The sequence below is a fragment of the Elephas maximus genome, chromosome 1, assembly GCF_024166365.1.
Source record: "Elephas maximus indicus isolate mEleMax1 chromosome 1, mEleMax1 primary haplotype, whole genome shotgun sequence".
Classification (NCBI taxonomy): Eukaryota; Metazoa; Chordata; class Mammalia; order Proboscidea; family Elephantidae; genus Elephas; species Elephas maximus.
Genome location: NC_064819.1, coordinates 133,170,217 through 133,192,384, shown reverse-complemented (window position 1 = coordinate 133,192,384; position 22,168 = coordinate 133,170,217). Strand labels below are relative to the sequence as shown.

Genomic DNA, 22,168 nt, shown 5'->3' with positions numbered 1-22,168 from the left:
GCAACCACTTTTGAATGATCTTCAGCAAAATTTTATGTGTGTGTGATATTAATGATATTGTTCTATAATTTCTACACTCTGTTGGATCATCTTTCTTTGGAATGGATACAAATATGGATCTCTTCCAGTCAGTTGACCAGGTGGCTGTCACCCAAATTTCTTGGCATAGATGAGTGAATACCTCTAGCACTGCATCCTTTTGTTGAAACATCTCAACCGGTATTCCATCAATTCCTGGAGTCTTGTTTTTTACCAATGCCTTCAGTGCAGCTTAAACTTCTTCCTTCAGTACCATCAGCTCTGGATCATATGCTACCTCCTGAAATGGTTGAACACTGGCCAATTCTTTTTGGTACAGTAAATGTATATATTCCTTCCATCTCTTTTTGATGCTTTTTGCGTCATTCAATATTTTGCTCTTTTGGTTTTCTAACTCCAGATCTTTGAATATTTCATTATAATACTTTACTTTGCCTCCTCAAGCTGACCTTGGAAATATCCTGTTCAACTCTTTTACATCATCATTTCTTCCATTTGCTTTAGCTGCTCTACATTCAAGAACAAAGTTTCAGAGTCTTTTCTGACACTCATTTTATCCTTTTCTTTCTTTCTTTTTAATGACCTTTTGTTTTTATCATGTATGATGTCCTTGATGTCATTACACAACTCATCTGGTCTGTGGTCATTAATGTTCAATGCATCAAATTTATTCTTGGGATGGTCTCTAAATTCAAGTGGGATATACTCAAGGTCATATTTTGGCTCTCATGGACTTGTTTTAATTTTCTTTGGCTTCAACCTGAACTTGCACATGAGCAATTCATGGTCTGTTCTGCAGTCAGTCCCTGGCCTTGTTCTGACTGATGATATTGAGCTTCTCCATCAACTTGGAAACAGTCAATTTGATTGCTTTTGTTACATCCAGTGAGGTTCACATGTATAGTCGCTGTTTAAGTTGTTGAAAAAAGTTATTTGCAAGGAAGAAGTCGTTGGTTTTGCAAAATGCTATCATGTGATCTCCAGCATCCTATCACCAAGGCCATATTTTCCATCTACTGATCCTTCTTCTTTCTGTCCAACTTTCACTTTCCAATCACCAATAATTATCGATGCATCCTGATTGCATATTTGACCAATTTCAGACTGCAGAAGTTTGTAAAAACCTTCAATTTCTTCATCTTTGGCCTTAATGGTTGGTGTGTAAATTTGAATAATACTAGTATTAACTGGTCTTCCTTGTAGGCATATGGATATTATCCTATTACTGACAACATTATACTTCAGGATAGAGCTTGAAATGTTCTTTTTGACGTGAATGCAACACCATTACTCTTCAATTTGTCCTTCCCAGCGTAATGGACCATATGATTGTCTGATGCAAAATGGCCAACACCAGTTCATTTCAGCTCACTATTTCCTAGGATATTGATCTTTATGCATCACATTTCATTTTTGACAACTTCCGATTTTTCTAGATTCATACATTGTACATTCCATGTTCTGATTATTAATGGATGTTTGCAGCTGTTCCTTCTTATTTTGAATCATCCTACATCAGTAAATGAAGTTCCCAAAAGCTCTACTTCACCTACATCATTAAGGTCAACTCTATTTTGACAAGGTAGCTCTTCCTCATTCATATTTTGAGTGCCTTACAACCTGCAGGGCTCTTCTTCAAGAACTATATGTTTCACTGCCATTCATAAGGTTTTCACTGACCTTTTTATTTTTTCAGAAGTAGAATGCCAGGTCCTTCTTCCTATTCTGTCTTAGTCTGGAAGTTCTGCTGAAACCCATCCACCATGGGTGACTCTACTGGTATTTGAAATACTAGTGGCATAACTTCCAGCATCACAACAGCATGCAAGCTACCATAGCAGGACAAGCCAACAGATGAGTGGTATAAAACCAAAAAAACAAACCCATTGCCATCTAGTCGATTCTGACTCACAGCGACCCTATAGGAAAGAGTAGAACTGCCCCATAGGGTTTCCAAGGAGCACCTGGTAGATTCAAACTGCCGACCTTTTAGTTAGCAGCCACAGCTCTTAACCACTACACCACCAGGGTTTCCGAAGAGCGATAGGTATACTTTTGATTATTATAATCATTCAATGGTTAATAAATATCAAAGTGCTAATCAGAGTTATAATTAGACTATCAATACACAGAAATATGTAATTCAGATTTGTCATTTTTTCATATTTATCAAAGGTAAGGAATGATTCTATTCTTGTTACCTCAATTAACACAAGAAATGAGTTTAAATGAATTTAAAGGTACCTATTTTTTTTTTTTTATATTTGTTGTTACATTTAGTGTGGCTGACCTTTACGTCCTCCAGGTAAACAACCAAGTCTGTGTCAATGTAATTGTCAGCCTTCCTGCTCGTCCACTAAAACTGTAGAACAGGACTGGAAAAATTCACCTGATGAAGCCACATATGTCTGCCTTGATCGCTCTACCACAAATTCAGTTTAATATAAACTCCTCGAAAGAGTGGAAAATAATATAACCTTTTGAAATGAATTTCTCTAACTATAATTAATGCTTGGTAGGAGCTCTGGTGGCGCAGTGGCTAAAGCACTCGGCTGAAAACGGAAAGGTTGGCAGTTTGAACCTACCAGCCACTCCGTGGGAGAAAGATGTGGCAGTCTGCTTCCATAAGGATTTACAGCCTTGGAAATTCTATGGGGCAGTTGTACTCCGTCCTATAGGGTCACTATGAGTCAGAATCGACCCAATGGCAGTGGGTTTGATTTAGCTTAGAGGCCAGGAAATATACTGTAATTTTGTGAGCATATAATGCCATTATTATGCTGATATTATACATTAATTTGAAGTTTGAGTTTTACTAACACCTTTCAGCTCCAAGTTCTGTAGACTAAATGAGATTATATTAGATTGGTAAATACCTCCCCACCACACACACACAAAACCTGTTGATTAATTCAATATATTGAATATTGAGTTAGAAAGGATGAAAAAAGATTCATTTCTTTAATCTAAGCAAAGATGTTAAAAAGCATATTAAATCCCACTTCTTTGAAGTTATTACACAAGGAAAATATTCATTCTTTAAAAAAATTATAAACCTGTTTTGATTCTTTTTTTTTTTTAAGTTGGTGTGAGGTGGTCCCAGGATGGGTGTATGTATAATGTTAAGTTGGAAAAAAAAAAAATAAGGGAAACTCAGTAGTATTCTGTGGGTTAACACATTCAAGAAGGAAACTTCTATAGTGGGGTGGGAAGTTGGAGAATTAGAAAGGAACCAATACAAAGATTTCTGACTAAAAAGTCAAATAAGTTAACTTCTTTGTTCCATTTAAAATTGTTTTGATTTTTTTTGAAAAGAATGTCAGCAAAACAATTATCTCATAAAGCCAACACTTTTTGAGAAATTAAATGAAGATATGGAAAATAATAATTCAAAAATAAACTGAAAAATTATTCCCAAAATAGAACTCAAATCACACTTCCCCTTAGATTCAAAAACACTGAAATTGAGCTGCTATTTTCAAAAATCCAAGAGAATCTCAACTCTTAAGTGGGTGTAGGTATTAGGAAGGGTCTTAAAGAACTGAGAAAGTAATGTGGTTGCTAAGTAATTAGGCTGCTAACTACACTTGCTAAGAAAAGGGAATTAAAAGATTCAGAAAATTACCATAATTGAGTCTGAATGAAAGAAAAGTATTAATTATTATTTCAAATAATGTCATACAGAGTTTCATCTTAGACAGAGGGCATGGTTAGAATGGTTTGATCCAGTGACCTGCTACAGAATACTAATTACAACTAGGTGTTCAAATAAAAGCAGTGGTATTTCTAACTATCTTATCACGTAAAAGGGAATCAATAGGTTTATTAAAAAGAAAAAAAACAGTAAATCACATTAATGAAACATCATAGTGTGGATGAAAAGATAAGAAAATAAAGATAAATATTAAATCATGGCAAAGCTTTTGACTTTTTCAAAAACATTTTTGATCCCTCACTGACTAACTGGTGATACAAAGCTGAAACTAATCAGGTCAATATGTGTAAAAAAACTTCTGTTTTTTAAAGGGAAAAATGCAAATTGTATATAACACTCTTCTATGATTTGGCCATTCTGAATCAGACAATCATATGGTCTACCACGCCAGGAATGACAACTTGAAGAGGAATGGCATTACATTCATCATCAAAAAGAACATTTCAAGATCTATCCTGAAGTACAATGCTACCAGTGATAGGATAATATCCACACACCTACAAGGAAGACCAGTTAATGCAACTATTATTCAAATTTATGAACCAAGCACTAAGGCCAAAGATGAAGAAATAGAAGATTTTTACCAGCTTCTGCAGTCTGAAATTGATCAAACATGCAATCAGGATGTGTTGATAATTACTGGTGACTGAATGTGAAAGTTGGAAACAAAGAAGTAGGATCAATAGTTGGAAAATATGGCCTTGGTGATAGAAATGATGCCAGAGATCACATGATAGAATTTTGCAAGACCAATGACTTATTCATTGCAAATACCATTTTTTACCAACATAAATGGTGACTATACACATGGCCTTGCCAGATGGAATACAAAGGAATCATATCAACTACATCTATGGAAAGAGATGATGGAAAAGCTCAATATCATGAGTCAGAGCGAGGCCGGGGATGACTGCAGAATAGACCATGAATTGTTCATATGCAAGCTCAAGTTGAAACTGGTGAAAATTAGAACAAGTCCATGAGAGCCAAAGTGCGACCTCGAGTACACCCCACCTGAATTTAGAGACCATCTCAACGATATATTTGATGCACTGAACACTAATGACTGAACACCAGATGAGTTGTGGAATGACATCAAGGACATCATATGTGAAGAAAGCAAGAGGTCATTAAAAAGACCAGAAAGAAAGAAAAGAACAAAATGCATGTCAGAAAAGACTCTGAAACTTGTTCTTGAACATCGAGCAGCTAAAGCAAAAGGAAGAAATGATGAAGTAAAAGAACTGAACAGAAGATTTCAAAGGGCAGCTCAAGAATACAAAGTAAAGTATTATACTGACATGTGCAAAGAGCTGGAGATAGAAAACCAAAAGGGAAGAACAGGCTTGGCATTTCTCAAGCTGAAAGAACTGAAGAAAAAATTTAAGACTCGATTTGCAATAGTGAAGGATTCTATGGGGAAAATACTAAACGATGCAGGAAGCATCAAAAGAAGGCGGAAGGAATACACAGAGTCATTATACCAAAAAGAATTAGTCGACATTCATCCATTTCAAAAGGCAGCACATGATCAGGAACCAATGGTACTGAAGGAAGAAGTCCAAGCTGCACTGAAGGCACTGGAGAAAAACAAAGCTCCAGGAATTGACGGAATATCAAATGAGATGTTTCAGCAAATGGATGCAGCACTGGAAGTGCTCACTTGTCTATGCCAATAAATTTGGAAGATGGCCACCTGGCCAACTGACTGGAAGAGATCCATATTTAAGCCTATTCCCAAGAAAGGTGATCCAACTGAATGTGGAAATTATAGAACAATATCATTAATATCACATGCAAGTAAAATTTTGCTGAAGGTCATTCAAAAGCAGCTATGGCAGTATATCAACAGGAAACTGCCAGAAGTTCAGGCTGGATTCAGAAGAGGACGTGGAAACATGGATATCACTGCTGATGTCATATGGATCCTGGCTGAAAGCAAAGAATATCAGAAAGATGTTTACCTGTGTTTTACGGACTATCCAAAGGCATTCAACTGTGTGTATCATAACAAATTACGGATAACACTTCAAAGAATGGGAATTCCAGAACACTAAATTGTGCTCATGAGGGACCTGTACATAGATAAAGGGGCAGTTGTTCAGACAGAACAAGGAGATACTGCGTGGTTTAAAATCAGGAAAGGTGTACTTCAGGGTTCTATCCTTTCACCATACTTATTCAATCTGTATGCTGAGCAAATAATCCAAGAAGGTGAACTATATGAAGGATAAAGGGGCATCAGGATTGGAGGAAGACTCATTAATAACCTGCGTTACACAGATGACACAATCTTACTTGCTGAAAGTGAAGAGAACTTGAAGCACTTACTGGTGAAGATCAAAGATCATAGCCTTCAGTATGGATTACAACTCAACATTAAGAAAACAAAAATCCTCACAACTGCATCAATAAGCAACATCATGATAAAGAGGGAAAAGATTGAAGTTGTCAAAGATTTCATTTTACTTGGATCCACAATCAACAGCCATGGAAGCAGCAGTCAAGAAATCAAAAGATGCGCTGCATTGGGAAAATCTGCTGCAAAAGACCTCTTTAAAGTGTTGAAAAGCAAAGATGTCACCTTGAAGACTAAGGTGTGCCTGACCCAAGCCATGGTATTTTCAATCACACCATATGCACAGGAAAGCTGGACAATGAATAAGGAAGATCAGAGAAGAATTGATGCCTTTAAATTGTGGTGTTGGCGTAGAATATTGAATATTGAATATATGATGGACTGCCAAAAGGACGAACAAATCTGTCGTGGAAGAAGTACAACCAGAAAGTTCCTTAGAAACAAGGATAGCATCTTACATACCTTGGACATGTTGTCAGGAAGGATCAGTCCCTGGAGAAGGACATCATGCTTGGTAAAGTAGAAGGTCAGCAAAAAAGAGGAAGACCCTCAATGAGATGGACTGACACAGTGACTGAAACAATGGGCTCAAGCATAACAACAGTCGTGGGCATGGGGCAAGACTGGGCAGTGTTTCCTTATGTTGTACATACGGTCGCTATGAGTCGGAATCGACTCGAGGGCACTTTACAATAACAACAGTGTCTATTAGCTTATCCAGCTCTCTCCTTGCATATTGACTTTTTGCCCTGCTTGGCAGAGTTCCATGGGCAACTGGGGAGTAGAACTTGTAGGTTCCATAGTTGAGTTGATGATTTAGATTTTCCTTGATGTATAGTGTTCATTCATTCATTCAACATATTTTTAGCTCCTACTATGTAGTGTTCTAACTATCAGAACCAACCCAAGAGCTCTCAAAACTAATAGGGAAATAAATGCATAACAGTAACATGTCGGGTGGCCATAAAAGTGCTATAAGAAGACAGAGGGGGCTGCAGGGATGTATTTTACACAGAAATGTCAGAATAGATCTATTTTAAGATGACTTACGAGCAAGGACTTAAATGATGTAGAGGTGAGAACCAAGTGGATATCTTGGAAGAACATTCCAGGCAAATACAACCTGGTATAAAGACTTTGGAGCAGGAATGAACAGGGGAGAAGGTAGATAATAATACTGAAAATTAAGAGTGGGGTAGGGAGAATTCTACAGATTATGTGAAGCCTTGTAGCCTATGGTCAGGGCTTCAGTGTTTATCTTGAGGGAGATAAAAAGCCATTAGTGTGTTCTGGCCTAGGTGGGACAGAATTTACTTACATGATTATTCAGAAAAACTGTCTAATTCATAGAGCATGGTAAAATGCACCAAAAGATTAGTAGTATGTATTTTATAGTTAATGAGAAAAAGTAATTGTGACTGGATATTTCCTAATCAATATTATCTAAGTTTAACAATGCAAAAAATCGCTTCCTAAACTAATACATTAAAAGTCTTGTCAATTAATATTGGGAACAAAAGACACAAAGTTGAAGGAAATATTCAAATCATTGTGTGGTCTTTGGAAGAAATGACCTCTCATCCATTAACATTTACTACAAGTAAAAATATAATAACAACTCAAGATTTTTATATAGCAAAACATTTAATCAATTGAAAATTCTAAGGGATTATATTGTAAATGAAGATTTCTTCATTTTTTGTCAAACCACATAAGAAATTAAGCTCACCCTAAAAGGATTAAGTCTACCACTCCTTCAATATGTGAACAATTACACTGTGGACAGGAAAACAGAGGAAACATGTTTGTTGAATATCTATGATGTGCCAGTTGCTGGTACTAAGTGCTTTATAAACATTAAATTGTATTCCTTCTTCACAATAAACTGTTGACGAGGTATTAGTACCATTTTCAAAGCAAGTAAAAGGTGGTTCTGGCTCCAAAGTGGTACTCTTTTCAATATACCGTCCTACTTCAAATATTCTTTCTTGGGTTTGCAGGCTAAAATGAAAACATTTAGAAGGACATCTGGTTCCTTTAGTAACAATGTACTTCTATCCCTTTCACAAAATTAACTATTCAATATGCCTTGGAGCCAAAAGGCTTTCAATCTTAAGTCATGTAGGCATTATTTTGTGCACCTGTTCAATACTGGAAATTTTTTGTCACAATCAAACACAGAGCAAAGCCTTATTTATTGCATATTGAAGTCGCAGGATCACATAGCGGGATAAGAAGAGGAAGGGACCCATTATCGGCTTAACATGGAACAATACATCCATGTTTATTACAAGTGCCAGGAAAGGAAAGAATCAATATCCAGTTGTTGAAGTATGAGATCTACTTATGATTAAAGAGCATGGAGGAAAGAATGTATCTTTATAAGATATATATCTCATATGCCCTAACAGGAGTAGCACAGTATATAATTTTTAAAAAACCATTTAAAGGTGATTTAATGATTTTCTGAATAATTACTCAAATAAAACCACACTTCTGACACAGAAATATTTTTAAAAGCAGTAAGGGTATTTTTAAAGTACCGTACCCTCTCTAATATCAACACATGAGAAATTTCTTCCTAGACCAGTAGATTTTAAGCTTGATAAAATTGGTAAATCAAAGAACTGGAAAGTATGTTAAGAAATGTGAATTTATGGCTTTCTAATGCACTTCTGTGTCAACCTTATGATGTAGGAAGAACAGATATATGATAAGCCCCCCTTTTAGATAAAGAAAATGAAACATGGAGAGGCTGGGTGCCTTGGCCAAGTTCACACTGCCAACCAGAGAGGAGTTAATCCAGAAATCTTTCTACTCTGAGTCTTCTTAATTGTGTTACCTGGGACACATCATTTTATCTATGCTTTATTCTCTCCACTGCAAAATTAAGATTCTTTATAAGGGTGTAAGGATAAAATAAGGTATTCGAAGCAGAAAGTAACAAAAGTACTCTGATCAAAGAACACAGATAACTAAATAATACTAAAGTGCTTTTAAAAGTATAGAGTAGCCTTCACGATGCATAGCAGTTAAGAGGAGGACACTGGAGTCAACAGGTCTGGGTTCAGGTCCCAATCTGACCATTTATAAGTCATGTGACCTTGGGCAATAATTTGACTTCCCTAAACCTCAATTTTGTAAAATGACAAAATATTGTGATACGACAATGTTAATAGCTAGCATGAAGAGCTGTTGTAGGGATCAAATATGATAACATATCTAAAGCATTCTGCCCAGTGTTTGGGACATGGAAACACTCAATTAATAGTTATTCGTGGCTTAGTGGTTAAGTGTTAGGGCTGCTAACTAAAAGGTCATCAGTTTGAATCCACCAGGCACTCCTTGAAAACTCTGTGCAGCAGTTCTACTCTGTCCTATAGGGTCAGAATCGACTTGACAGCAACAGATTTTTTTTTTTTTTTTGGTATTGATTGGAGTAGTCCTTAGAACCAATATTTTTCAATTATTTTTAATTCTCATACATGATATTGAAAGCAAAGTTACCTACCAACAATGTGATTTTGAGAGTAAATATAAATGCCCCTCCCCAGATCTTTTCTCAAACACATGTTGAACTGCCTGAAGCTCCCATACAAGGTACAACGTGCCAACATTCCCTTGGGAGTCAAGTGACTGCAGTCCTCTTCCTCGCCTTGCTGAAGTTTGCTGTGCAATTTTGAGGGATCATTCATTGCTCAGACATTGCTTTTCAAAATAAGAGGTCCAAGTAGATTATATAAGTAAGTTAGAATCATGGAATTCCTTCCAAGTTAAGGCACAAATTGAATTTAAATATGTTTCACCTTGGAAAGATAACAAAAAAATAATCGACTCCGAACCTTAGCACAAATTAACTTACCTGGTTAACTAACAAAAAACATGACTCTAAAGAATGAGAAACAGGATAGTTAAGTTTTGACAGAGGTGGGGAGAATGGAAAGGGAAAGCTCTAAGTGTGGGATATTGCCTTTCAGAATTACATTCTTCGAGGTCCAGCTCAATCATGATCTCCTCCACGAAACTCCCTCCATCCCCAAATCATGGTCTAGGACACTTGCAGCTCTCCGAAAACACTCAACATGTACAGCCTTGTAAGATGTCACTATCTTCTGCATGTAAAATCCCTGAGAATAGGGAATATATCCTATACTTCTTTATATCTCCCGTAACACTCAGCAATATGCTTTACATACAAAAGGTATTCAATAAAGGTTAATTGTTTAAATAAATCGCAAGGAAAAAAAAAACTTTTTTTTTTTTTTGCAGGGAGGGTGAAGAATAATCTTCAGTGGGGACGTGTCAGCAGACAAAAGAGTTTCATTGGGTATCTGGAGAAGAGAATGCTAAACAAGGCTAGGGAACAACTAAAAATTAAGCTTTTCTCCTTCACAATTTTGTTTAGGGCTTTACAGGCACAAAGATTTGGGGTCTAGGTCTTTTCAAATTTTATTCCAGCCTTTCAGTATGGGCTCAAAAGCAGACTTGAATGCTGATGAATCCTCAGTTCAATGATAAATATTTTGATTTTTGTCACTGATAGCCCTTTACAGAAACTTATGATTTGTACGAAACATAGAAAAATTACATGGACACATTTTCAAGTCACTTTTGAACAAATCCTATTTGTCCTGACAATGTCGGGTTGTGTCTTACCGGCTCTCCTTTATCGCCTTTCTCACCAGGTGAACCTGGAGCGCCTGGCAATCCTGCTTCTCCCTGAGCAAAAATAAATTTCTGTGTTATAAAAAATTCCATCATATTGATCTAAAACCAAATTTTTTATAAATGTGAAGCTGACAACAATAAGATAAAGCTTTTTCTCTCCCCTGAGTTGATGCTGGCTCTCCAATGGAATGCCCTTTTTCCCTTGTTCATGAGACTGACTATTGCTCACTCTTCAAGATCTTCAAGCTGGGCTACGTGTTGCTTTCCCATTGCCCCCTGCACCTTGTACTCGCTTTTTTCATGGAGCTTACCGGTACAGTGGTTAAATGTGTGGCTGCTAACCAAAAGGTCAGTGGTTCAAACCCACCAGCCACTCTGTGGGAGAAAGGTGTGGCAGTCTGCTTCCATAAAGATTTACAGCCTTGGAAATCCTATGGGACAGTTCTATTCTGTTCTATGGGGTCGCTATGAGTTGAAATTGGCTTGATTGCAATGGGTTTCTGTTTTTACTACACAATGTCACTAGAGGAAATGGTAGGCTCCTCTAAACCTTTAACCTAGCCCCAGCTCTACTGCTTCAACCAGGAAGTCAAGTGTTAACAGGATGGGTCAAGTCTAAAGATAATTATTAGGTCTCAGTGTGAGAGGAAAGTTGGCTCTAGGAACTGAGGCAAGCTCTCCTTTCCTTTTTCTTTTCTTTGAGTGCTGACTTAGGAGAAAACCACTATGAAGTGCTCAGCATACTCTTGCCGTATGCCTTATGATTGCTATTAATGTCCGCTAAAGAAGGCCACATAACTCCATGGGCCCAGCTTCTGTGGCTAGGCACCATACTGGTACAAGAGAAGCAAATTTTTAGAGCAAAAATAGAGTCCCTCTGCATATTCCCTATATAACGTGTGGCAGAGGGAGGCAGGTGGCTTGAACTTTGGGATACTGGATATTGGACGAATACACTCTCTACACAACAAAGAAAGACTATGTAGCATATCTTTGTTTATGTTTGTTCAAGAGTAGGCACTGTGTCTCCTTCAACTGTTGCCAGAATTACCAGAACTGAAGCCTATTCCTGGCACTCATTAAGTAAAAGTACTTCACCTTTCTATTCACTCCAATTCATACCCTGGAAGTGAGGTCCAATGGACTCAGAACTATCCAGGTAAAACCCAAGACACCCTCTTCCCAGTCCCCTTCTCTTAACCCACCCCAGTGGCTGAGTGGCTTAGGAATTTGATTCAACTAGCATTACAGGGCAAGACATGTTCTGTACACCAGAGGCCAAATTCAAGGAGCCAGACTCACTCTCTGGAGTGTCCTCTCAGTGGGCACTGAAAGCTTAAGACCAGCATACCTTGTTTGGAATGCACTGGCACTGGTCTTTAAGTTCCTGCTTTGCTGGCAAATACGCTGACATTTTACTGGCATGAGCGGTTACTGATAATGATGCAGTACTTCCAATGCCATCCTGCTCTGGACACTAAAATTCAAAAAGAAAATTTAGGGAATATGGCCGATTTTAAACACTATGACATTCCCAACTCTGGCTCCTACCGAACTAGCAATGGTTGGGGGTGCTGGCAAGAACTACCTTCTTACTAATCTTAAGTAGACACCAGTGTGTCAAAGTTATCACACCCTTGCTGTTTCACTGAGTCTCCTTGGTGTTTCATTACACCGGCAACACAAGAGAAATCTACGTAAAAACACAGGAGGACTGTGTTTTTAGCGAGGACTCCTACAGGTATATGAGGTGACTACTTATGACAAGTACAGTAATACCAATCATTTATAACAGTTGTTATAATAAAATATACAAATAATATCTGTATATGTCTTCTAGGAACAAAAATTAAAAGCAAATCATTTGAACTTTCAAAACAGTTTACTTCAGCAAGATGGCTGTAAAGTCATGTAAAGTATAAAACATTTCTTTTATACTCTAAGATGAGGTGGTTTATGTTATCAAAATATAACTTCTTCTCTTCCACTGTCCTTTAAAGATATTAAAAAGATTTCTACCTCCACCACAGGTAAGTGGTGGATTTTATACTTATCCAGTGGATTCTGAACATGTTGGACAATACAAAATGAAATTTTATTCTAAAGCAATGAATTTATTTTCTCTTAAATAATTAATCAAGATGAATTTGAGGAGGATAAATGAATTCTTTCTTCTCAGCATTTATCAGGCCCCTTATCATGGTCTATAACTCTAAATTCGCAATTTCAAGAGGGCAAAATGTTAGGGGAAAATGTTCACATGTTATTTGGTATACTAAAAATCGTATACTCATGGAAAAATACTGGAAGAATATAAAAGTAAAATTTTGTTTGTGGCTATCTACCATGATGAGATAATGGTTGGTATTTGCTTTCGTTGAACTCAATTGTTTTTCAAGTTTTCTATAATAAGCATTGCGTTACTTTCGCAACAAAAATTTATTCTGAAAAAGGGGTAGCATTCTAACACTTGTGAGAATTAACAATAAAAAATTGTTAACAAAAATAGCACCCAGAAATACCACAACTAGTTTCCTATCCTCACCACTAGTTTTTTCGTATCTACTCCTTCTGGATTTAATGATCAACTATTTAGTTATTCTAATACATTTCCAAGTCTGTAAGTCTAAAAGCCACATTAGAATGACATAAGGTTATCACCAAAACAGTTAATTTATCTCACATGATTTTACAGGATTTTCCAGCCAAGTTTTGCCCCACGGGTTCCCAGTTAGATAACCAAGACCCTCTTAGGGTTCACAATTTTGCTTTAGATAACAGAGTCACTATATTAATTCTGGGATTTAAACAACTTTAAGATAATGTCTGGCTTCACTATAAAGCTGTACACACTCCCAAAAAAGTGCCTAAAGGGGACATAAAACATACAACTAAGGATTCCTCCCCTTGTAAAACTTCTGGCTTTAATTTAACACATATTTGGTTAATTAGCCCTTAAAATTTTAATCACATTTCACTTATTTCCAATAAATGTTATTGATTTCCTCCTTCTATTCATATTTGTTCTTCATCCAGCCTGTGTGTCTAGTCCTGGAACTTAACTGCTTCAGAAACTGAAATCCTGATTTAATTGAAGCAAAGACGCATGTGCATAGATTACGTTGAATAAATTTCATCTTTGAAATGCCCCATAAAATATTAACAATGAAATACCTGTGTGATTTGAAATCCAAAGACAAAATTAGATTTTTTAAACAATTACATTAAAAATTTCCAAGTTTAAAACATTTTGGAAAAAAAAAAAATAGAGTTGGTACCTGAAGTAAATCAAATGCACTTAGCTGCATCCATATGATCACGTACCTTCCAAACTACACATTTCCATTTGTAAAATTTAATTTGTAAAATGTTTCAATTTTCTATTATCATTAAATGAATAGTGATGACCTCCCAAATATTGTCAGCAAGAAAATATGCAGTCTTTTAGTATTTTCTCTATAGTTGGGGATAAATTTCTATTTTATTTCCTATTTTTTAAAACTACTTCAAAAATAATCTGTGTAAAACATTAAAAAAATTTTTTTTCGTAAAACATGAGGTCATGTCATTGCCTTTAATCATCAAACCACTCCATCCGAATTATCACTTAAACAATTTTCTGATAATTTGGGTAGAAATGTCTATTTTTTAATGACAAAAATAGTGCATATTGGCCAAGAATATAATATTTAAATATATGAAAATATCATTATGTTACTTTTCAATCAGGAAAATTATTTTAAGAGCTCTTACAACAAAAATACATGATCAATTTTTAAAAAACCTTTGGTGAATTAATATCTTCAAGATTTAAATATGTGGCTCCAGGAAGTCTAGGTATTTCAGGTCTGTAGGTTGGCATCCTAAATCATCTTTTTAGATATTTATAGAAAGATATTTGGCTGTCTTTCATTGTACTTGGAACGAGAGCCATAAAATGAGCTGGAGATATGCTTTACAAAGGTAAATTACATAAGCAAAACATATAACATCTGAAAGACAGCTATGCTTTGAATCTGTTGGGTACATTCTTACTGTACGAGCCCAAAGTGTGCTACAGAAGCTAAACAATAGTTTTGAATTTCTACATTATTGATTAAACTTTCTTTTTTTTTCATAATAATTGTAGAACTTTTGGAAAATCTAAGATACAAACAGAAAGCACTTTTTGCCTTTTTTAATTTTTCTTTCTGTAATAATTTTAGAATTTGTTCCTTTCAACTACCTTTCTGTTCCATCTATCTTCAACAAATTAAGAAACAAAGTTTTGGCTACCTACTATGCAAAAGCACTAGGACTGAAAAAGAAAAGTATAAAAGATAGTCCGTCCTCTTAATAAATCTAAAATGTGGTTGAAAAAATTAAAAAAAAATATATATCTATATTTTGTTGCCAACAGGGAGTCACCTGTTTTGCTTTGAGAACGAGATGAATGGGGGCAGGGAATGTACCTTACTTGGGTTTGTTAGCTCTGTTCCTTAGCAGTGTCAGGAAGTTCTGTGTTTTGGGATAATAAATGATTGCTGGAAAAAGTGAATATATACAAAAGTAGTGTTTCAGGACTTACTCTGGTTATGCTGGGGGAACAAAAGGACTGATGATATGACAGGCAGTTAGCAGGATAAAGCAACAATTCAGGCATGAGGTAAAGGCAGACCACAGCAGTGAAAGGGGAGAGGAAGATGTGGATGAAAAATCTATCACAAAAGTCAACAAGCCAGGATGGTTGACAAGCTAGAAGACAGAAATGAATGAGAACGGGGTATGATCAAAGATTTAAAGCCTCTGTGACTGAAGAATGATGATGCTACTGTCAGAAATATAGTTTAGGGAGAAAGGCATAAATTTCCTTTCAGTTATGTTGAGTTCAAAGCGAGGACACATTGACACTAAAGTTCAGGAGGGAACGCTGGCAAAAAAATTGTGGACGATCTATGGAAAAACCCTAAAAAGGTTCTCTTACTTGGAATAAGTTTACTGATCTCGCTTCAATAGAAGATACTCAGTGCTGCTCTACATTTGTACTATGCAATCTACGGAACCAAAAGATAATTGGTATGCTACATCTTTCATATGCCAAAAAAACTTACCTTAGTATCTGATACATCACAACATGCTTCTTGAGCTACAAAATTTGAGTTGCAGTAGATTGTAAGTTGGTGAAGTTCAATCTATTAAAAAATTAATAATAAGACATATCATCAGTTTTTGTGTGTTACTTTTTTTTAAGAATCACATTTAGACATTTATGAACTCTGATGATTTAATTCAAAAGAAAAAGGAAGCTAAATAAATTGCTGGTAGATACTATTAATGTTTTTATTTAATTTTGGATTCACGATTTTATGGACCTTTTGAGACACAGACATAGATTCAATGATGAAGACACACCTAAAGATACAGGAAATCAAGTAATGAAAGCAATTGGAAACTTCAATTGTGTCAAACCAATGAAAAAGTAACATTTAATTGAAGGAAGTTTTTGTCACGCATTACAAGAAAATGTGCCCACAAAATAAGAATATTTCAAAGTAAAAAATTCCAGAGAAAAAGCAATGTCAAAAGTACATGCTGTAGTTCCAGCTTTCCTATTTGAGGCACTGAAGCAGATGTACACTTCCCAAAGAGAAAAAAAAAAGCATTTAATTTGTATCTATGTTTCATGGATTTTATTTAAGACCTATGGATTTTATATTACACTGGGATAATCCTGAGTAAGATTCACAATCTTTTATAAAAATAATTGATTCCTGCTATTTGCTCAGCAGATTCACATTTTTTGGCATTTGGACATGAAATTAAAAGTACTTCAAGGAAAGTATAATCAGTTCTTTAAATATAAGATCAAACAACCATCCAAGAGTAAATAAATAGTATAAAAAATTTTTTTTTTTTTACTATTGATAAAATATCAATACGATAGGTGCTTAAATGGGTGGCTTGCATTCCCTAAGTACTGAAATGTTGTATTAAATAATGCTTTATATAAGAGTGGTTACTGACTGAGACTGTGAAGTTAGTTTGTGGTTTTGAATTTAGTAATTTAACTAACAATTGATAGTATTATAGATACGACATATAATATAGGTCAGGAACAACCTCTTCCTTCCTGTTTCTTCCTCCCCCTGCCCTTCTCCACCCTTTCTTTGCCTCCCAATGTAACAGAAATACATTATGCATTACTTTAAGACCAATAAGTACTTCCTATAGAAAGACTCAACTGTAACATATATTACAATAACTAATGCTATGATAATAGAAGACATCTGTGATTAGTTCTGAGGAAACCCTGGTGGCATAGTGGTTAAGTGCTACGGCTGCTAACCAAGAGGTCAGCAGTTTAAATCCGCCAGGCGCTCCTTGGAAACTCTATTGGGCAGTTCTGCTCTGTCCTATAGGGTCGCTATGAGTTGGAATCAACTCGATGGCAGGTGTTTGGGTTTTGGGTTTGTGATTAGTTCTGAATCTCTACCCCAACACCAAAAAAAAGCAAAAAGGGAAGAAAAATCTAAAATGTTTACTCTATGCAGAGATGAACAAAATCAATTCACCTCATAGAAAGCATTAAGAACTCCAGAAATTTTGTGAATTCCTGAGCAGCCTAAGATTTGCACCCAGTATAAAACTCTGGGACTAAATGAAATTTAATGATTTCTTTTCTATAACTTTCTGCAAGGTCGTTAATAGTTAACTTTTATTTGTGAAGTTTAAATACACTATCTTACATCGTCTAAGGAAATACTAGGTAATAATGTACCAATTATGTAGAATGAAGTATGGGGGCTCTAATTAATTAATATTCTTCTCAACTAAAACTTTTCATTTATCATCATCATTGTTATTAAAATAGCCAATAAGTATTGAAATCCTATTATGTACCATCCACTGTGCCAGGCCCTTCATACAAATTATTTTACTTAACTAATTTTTTTTTTAAGGACAGATTCCCAACTTTCAAAGGACTGGAAAACAATCAAGTACCCATGACACTGAAACTCCAATCAGCATAGTTTAATTGTGTTTTCTTTCTTTCTTATTTATTTATTTATTAGTTACAGCACTTTAGAAGGAGAATGCTTAGGGCTAGGGCTATACTGACTCTTGCCACACTGGAGATTTGTCAAAAAAAACAAATTCATTTATATCAGTTTTGTCACCTATCTCTTTCTCACAACTGCACACGGATAGTATATGCAAAATAAAACCCCATCAATAGAATTTCCTTTCCAATAACATACTTTTTGAATAAACAGAACATTTTTGCACTACAACAGATCTTAAGAATCAGAAAGCTTGTATGGGAGATGATAATAATTGACTGCTAACTGAAAGGTTGGCAGTTCATAACCACCAGTGGCTCCGTGGGAGAAAGATGTGGCAGTCTGCTTCTGTAGAAATTTACAGCCTTGGAAACCCTATGGGGTCACTATGAGTCAGAACTGACTCGATGGCAGCGGGTTAAGTTTTAGTAGGACCAAAGATCTTCAAAATATAAAATATGTACTTTGTGTATTTAACTTAAACAGTTACTGCCTCCTAAAAATACTGCATTATTTTGGTATCCCTTTAATTTTATCCTCTAATGAACCAAGATCCTACATCAAACTATGAAATCACTGCAATACTATAATTTTTACATTATGTCCTTTTCGTAACAACACATGTGACATTCTTCGGCCTCAGGTTCTGCAATCAACTCTTGCCTTGGGTGGGAAGTTAGTGAGACATGGATCACAGAACATTCGACATTCAGAGGCTGAATTCCAAACCTGGATACTGCTCTTGCAATAACTGGTTCCTCTTCTGTTGATATTGCCCCACTGATGAATTTATCTCAGTGCGGTCTTTGGCTCTTCCAGTTCTGGAGCCAGGGCCCACCTTACCCTCACAGGTCTTATAAGAAACACATTCAAGTCCCAACTCCTGTACTTGTGGTAAGGTCTCCACTGCTGCTGCTAGAATTCCCCAAAACTGACTTCCTATCTGCCTATACTCTACATACTGCTGAAAGTCATATCCTCTGATGTCCAATCTGCTGGTCCCCACTTCCTCTTTTTGCCTTCTGAGGGAACTTTCTGAAACTACTTCCCTACTCCATCTGGTCTGTCTAGTATTGGTGGTGTTATTATAATTGATAATGCAGCCACCACGTACTGACATAGACTTTAATACTTCCATTAGATTTTGAGATTTTTAAGAGCGGGAATAGCATTTTTTTCCACCCTTATATTTCAGAGTTGAATGCAATGTCTGGCCCAAATAGATAAATGAGTTTACAGAGAACTGACCACGTATTTAACACTCTATAGCACATATTTTATACAATTATCACTAGTAACTTTACCAGCTCTATTTTATAATTGAAGAAACTGAGGCTCAGACAAATTAATTCTTTGCCAAAATTTTAATAGTTACATAGCTGAATCCAGGATTTAAAAAAATCGATCTGTTAAAAAGCAAAGATGTCACTTTGAGGACTAAGGTGCACTTGACCCAAGGCATGGTATTTTCAATTGCCTAATACGAATGCAAAAGCTAGACGATAAATAAGGAAGACCAAAGAATAGATGCCTTTAAAATATGGTACTGGCGAAGAATACTGAATATACCATGGACTGCCAGAAGAACGAACAAACCTGTCTTCCAAGAAGTAAAGCCAGAATGCTTCTTAGAAGCCAGGATGGTGAGACTTTGTCTCATATACTTTGGACATGTTATCAGAAGGGATCACTCTCTGGAGAAGGACACCATGCTTGGTAAGGTAGAGGGTCAATGAAAAAGAGGAAGACCCTCAACAAGATGGATTAACATAATGGCTACAACAATAGGCTCAAACATAGCAGTGATTGTGGGGATGGTGCTGGACCTGGAAGTGTTTCATTCTGCTGTGCATAGGGTCGTTACCGAGCTGGAACTGACTCCATGGCACCTAACAACAACATTAGTCTGACACCCAAGCCAACTGGCTTTCCATGACGCCATGATGTCTTGTCCACAGGGTTGGCTACTTCTGCTCTGGGCTATTTTGCTGATCATCATTGAGCCCTAGTTCTGACATTCTCACTGATGTATTCACTATCTCTAAGAAGAAACAATTTAAAATTATATTAATTGAGTAAAAATATATTATACACACACACACATACATTATATACTACATATATAATTTCCTCCTACAGGAATCTTAAGAAAGTAATAAACTGGCAAAATATGTATTTGCACAGAATTGTACTTTGGAAATAAAATTGAATGGTTAACTGCTTTCTGTTAACATCATTTTCATTTCTTTTAGGTGACCTGTATTAAAATTATTTTTTATGGGTTTTCCCATCAATTCTCTCCACAAAAAAAAATTCAATCATCAAATTTATATATATATCTCACTTGGTAAAGATTATAGACCTTCTTGTCTAGGGAGATCACTAAATATATATTATCTTTGTATCAGGAAATCCTGGTGGTGTAGTAGTTAAGGACTACGGCTGCTAACCAGGAGGCTGGCAGCTTGAATCCACCAGGAGCTCCTTGGAAACCCTATGGGGCAGTTCTACTCTGTCCTATAGGGTCGCTATGAGTCGCAATGGACTCGATGGCAGTGGGTTTGATTTTTTGGTTTTATCTTTTTATCGAAGGCAATTCTTAAAGGACCTTTTCATCTTAAAGGGTTGTACTAGCCAATTTCTCTCACCCAGGTGACCTATGGATACATTTAGTGGCTGTGTTTCAGTCCAACAGAACCCTGAGATACCACTATAATCTTATAAAAAATAGTTTGTAGTCAAAGAAATTGCAATTCTGAGGATGAATAAATAGGCTATTGTTCTTGAATGAAAACATTAGATAATCTGGAATTGTTTAGTTTAAAGTTCATCTTTTTCCAGTCCTTTCTATTCAAAGCATATGAGCTTAGACCAAACATACTTTTTTGTATCACATTCAATTCTTACTAAAATTTAATTTTAATAATCTTATTTTTAAACTTACTTTTTTGTATCCCATTCAGTTCTTACTAAAATTTAATTTTAATAATCTTATTTTTTTAAGGCGTGACCTAGTTCTTTTGAACCCACAGACTGGAGAAAATGGGTAAAACTAGATAGTAGATAATAACATGTGAAAATACCATCACACTTCTGATGGCAAATTAATTTAAATAGTGACTAAGAAGGAATGTGTTATATATTAATTAAAGGAAGGAGCTTCTAATAAGATATTTTGTTTTAACTTAGAAATGTTACTAATTCTCTTTCACAACCAACATCAAAACTTACATCCACAGGCTTGCTGTCTGAAGCTCGTGCAGCAATTACAGTCCTTCCATGAAAGTCAACAGTATCCTTCTCATCAGTCTGCCGTCTTTCAATTAAATTGCAATCCATATAGAGTGAAATGACCCGTGACTGTATACCAATGCCAAGTTTATGCCACTGACAATCAAACAAAGGACGGAGTTCTCGATTTTTAAAGATGTAGTTCAACACATCTCCCTCAGCAGCACGGAACATAAATTCCACCACCTTCTTTCCACCATCAATGACTATAGAAACCTGAATAAATACAAATTATCTTCAAATGTCTGAAAAGCAACATTCAAAATTATTAAAACACACACATAAATCTCAAGATGCATTTAGTACAACTAAAATGTTTGATGACTCCTATTTTCTCCAGATTTGTTAATATAAAAAGAACAGTAAACACCCAGCAACAAAAACTATTTAGATATGGGAATACCTGAGATAATATGTGTATTCAGTATAATAATTAAAAGTTACTAACTTAAGAAGAATAAGAATATGATCATCTCAATTGGCATGGAAGCTATGATCAACTTCTTTAAACTTTGATCATTATCATAGTGAAGAGAAAATGTTATTTCTTAGAGGAGATATTCCTTCATTTCAATTCATCTTCTCATCATAAAATTGTGACTATATGAACAGATTAAAATACCGTGAAAATGAAAACATTTTAATTGATATATATAGAAGTGAACACAAACATATCATATCAACCAGCATTTTTGAGGTTACTCCTCCCTCCCCAGAGTGTCCACACCCTCTCCTTTCAGCATAGATATCATCTCTTCCACAAACCTTCCAGATTTCTGCCACTGGTTTTGTTGAGCTATCCTTTCTATGTTCCATAGTTCTCAACCCCTCTCTGAGTTTACCTCAACTATTGCACTTATGACACTGTTATAATTATGCTGTTCTCCTAGATGCCATTTTAGGTATTATGCTACCTGGGAATAGGGATTATGTTTTTGAAATCTCTCTTCTTTATCACTACTCATACAGCCTAACATATAACATGTGTTTGATGTATATTTACTGATAGAATATTTAAATCTCACCTCTTAATTCACCAAAGATTGTCCAACAAAA

The 22,168-nt window shown here is 35.7% G+C and overlaps 1 protein-coding gene across 1 annotated transcript in view; it reads right to left on the bottom strand.

Moving 5' to 3' along the window:
- COL19A1 (collagen type XIX alpha 1 chain) overlaps positions 1–22,168 on the bottom strand; it is a 376,494-nt gene that overhangs the window by 280,330 nt on the left and 73,996 nt on the right. The window contains exons 6-9 of the mRNA XM_049873731.1: positions 21,053–21,328; positions 15,872–15,952; positions 12,133–12,258; positions 10,770–10,832 (exon numbers count right to left, since the gene is read on the bottom strand). Of these exons, the coding sequence (XP_049729688.1) occupies positions 10,770–10,832; positions 12,133–12,258; positions 15,872–15,952; positions 21,053–21,328 (546 nt within the window). The remainder of the gene's footprint in view (positions 1–10,769; positions 10,833–12,132; positions 12,259–15,871; positions 15,953–21,052; positions 21,329–22,168) is intronic.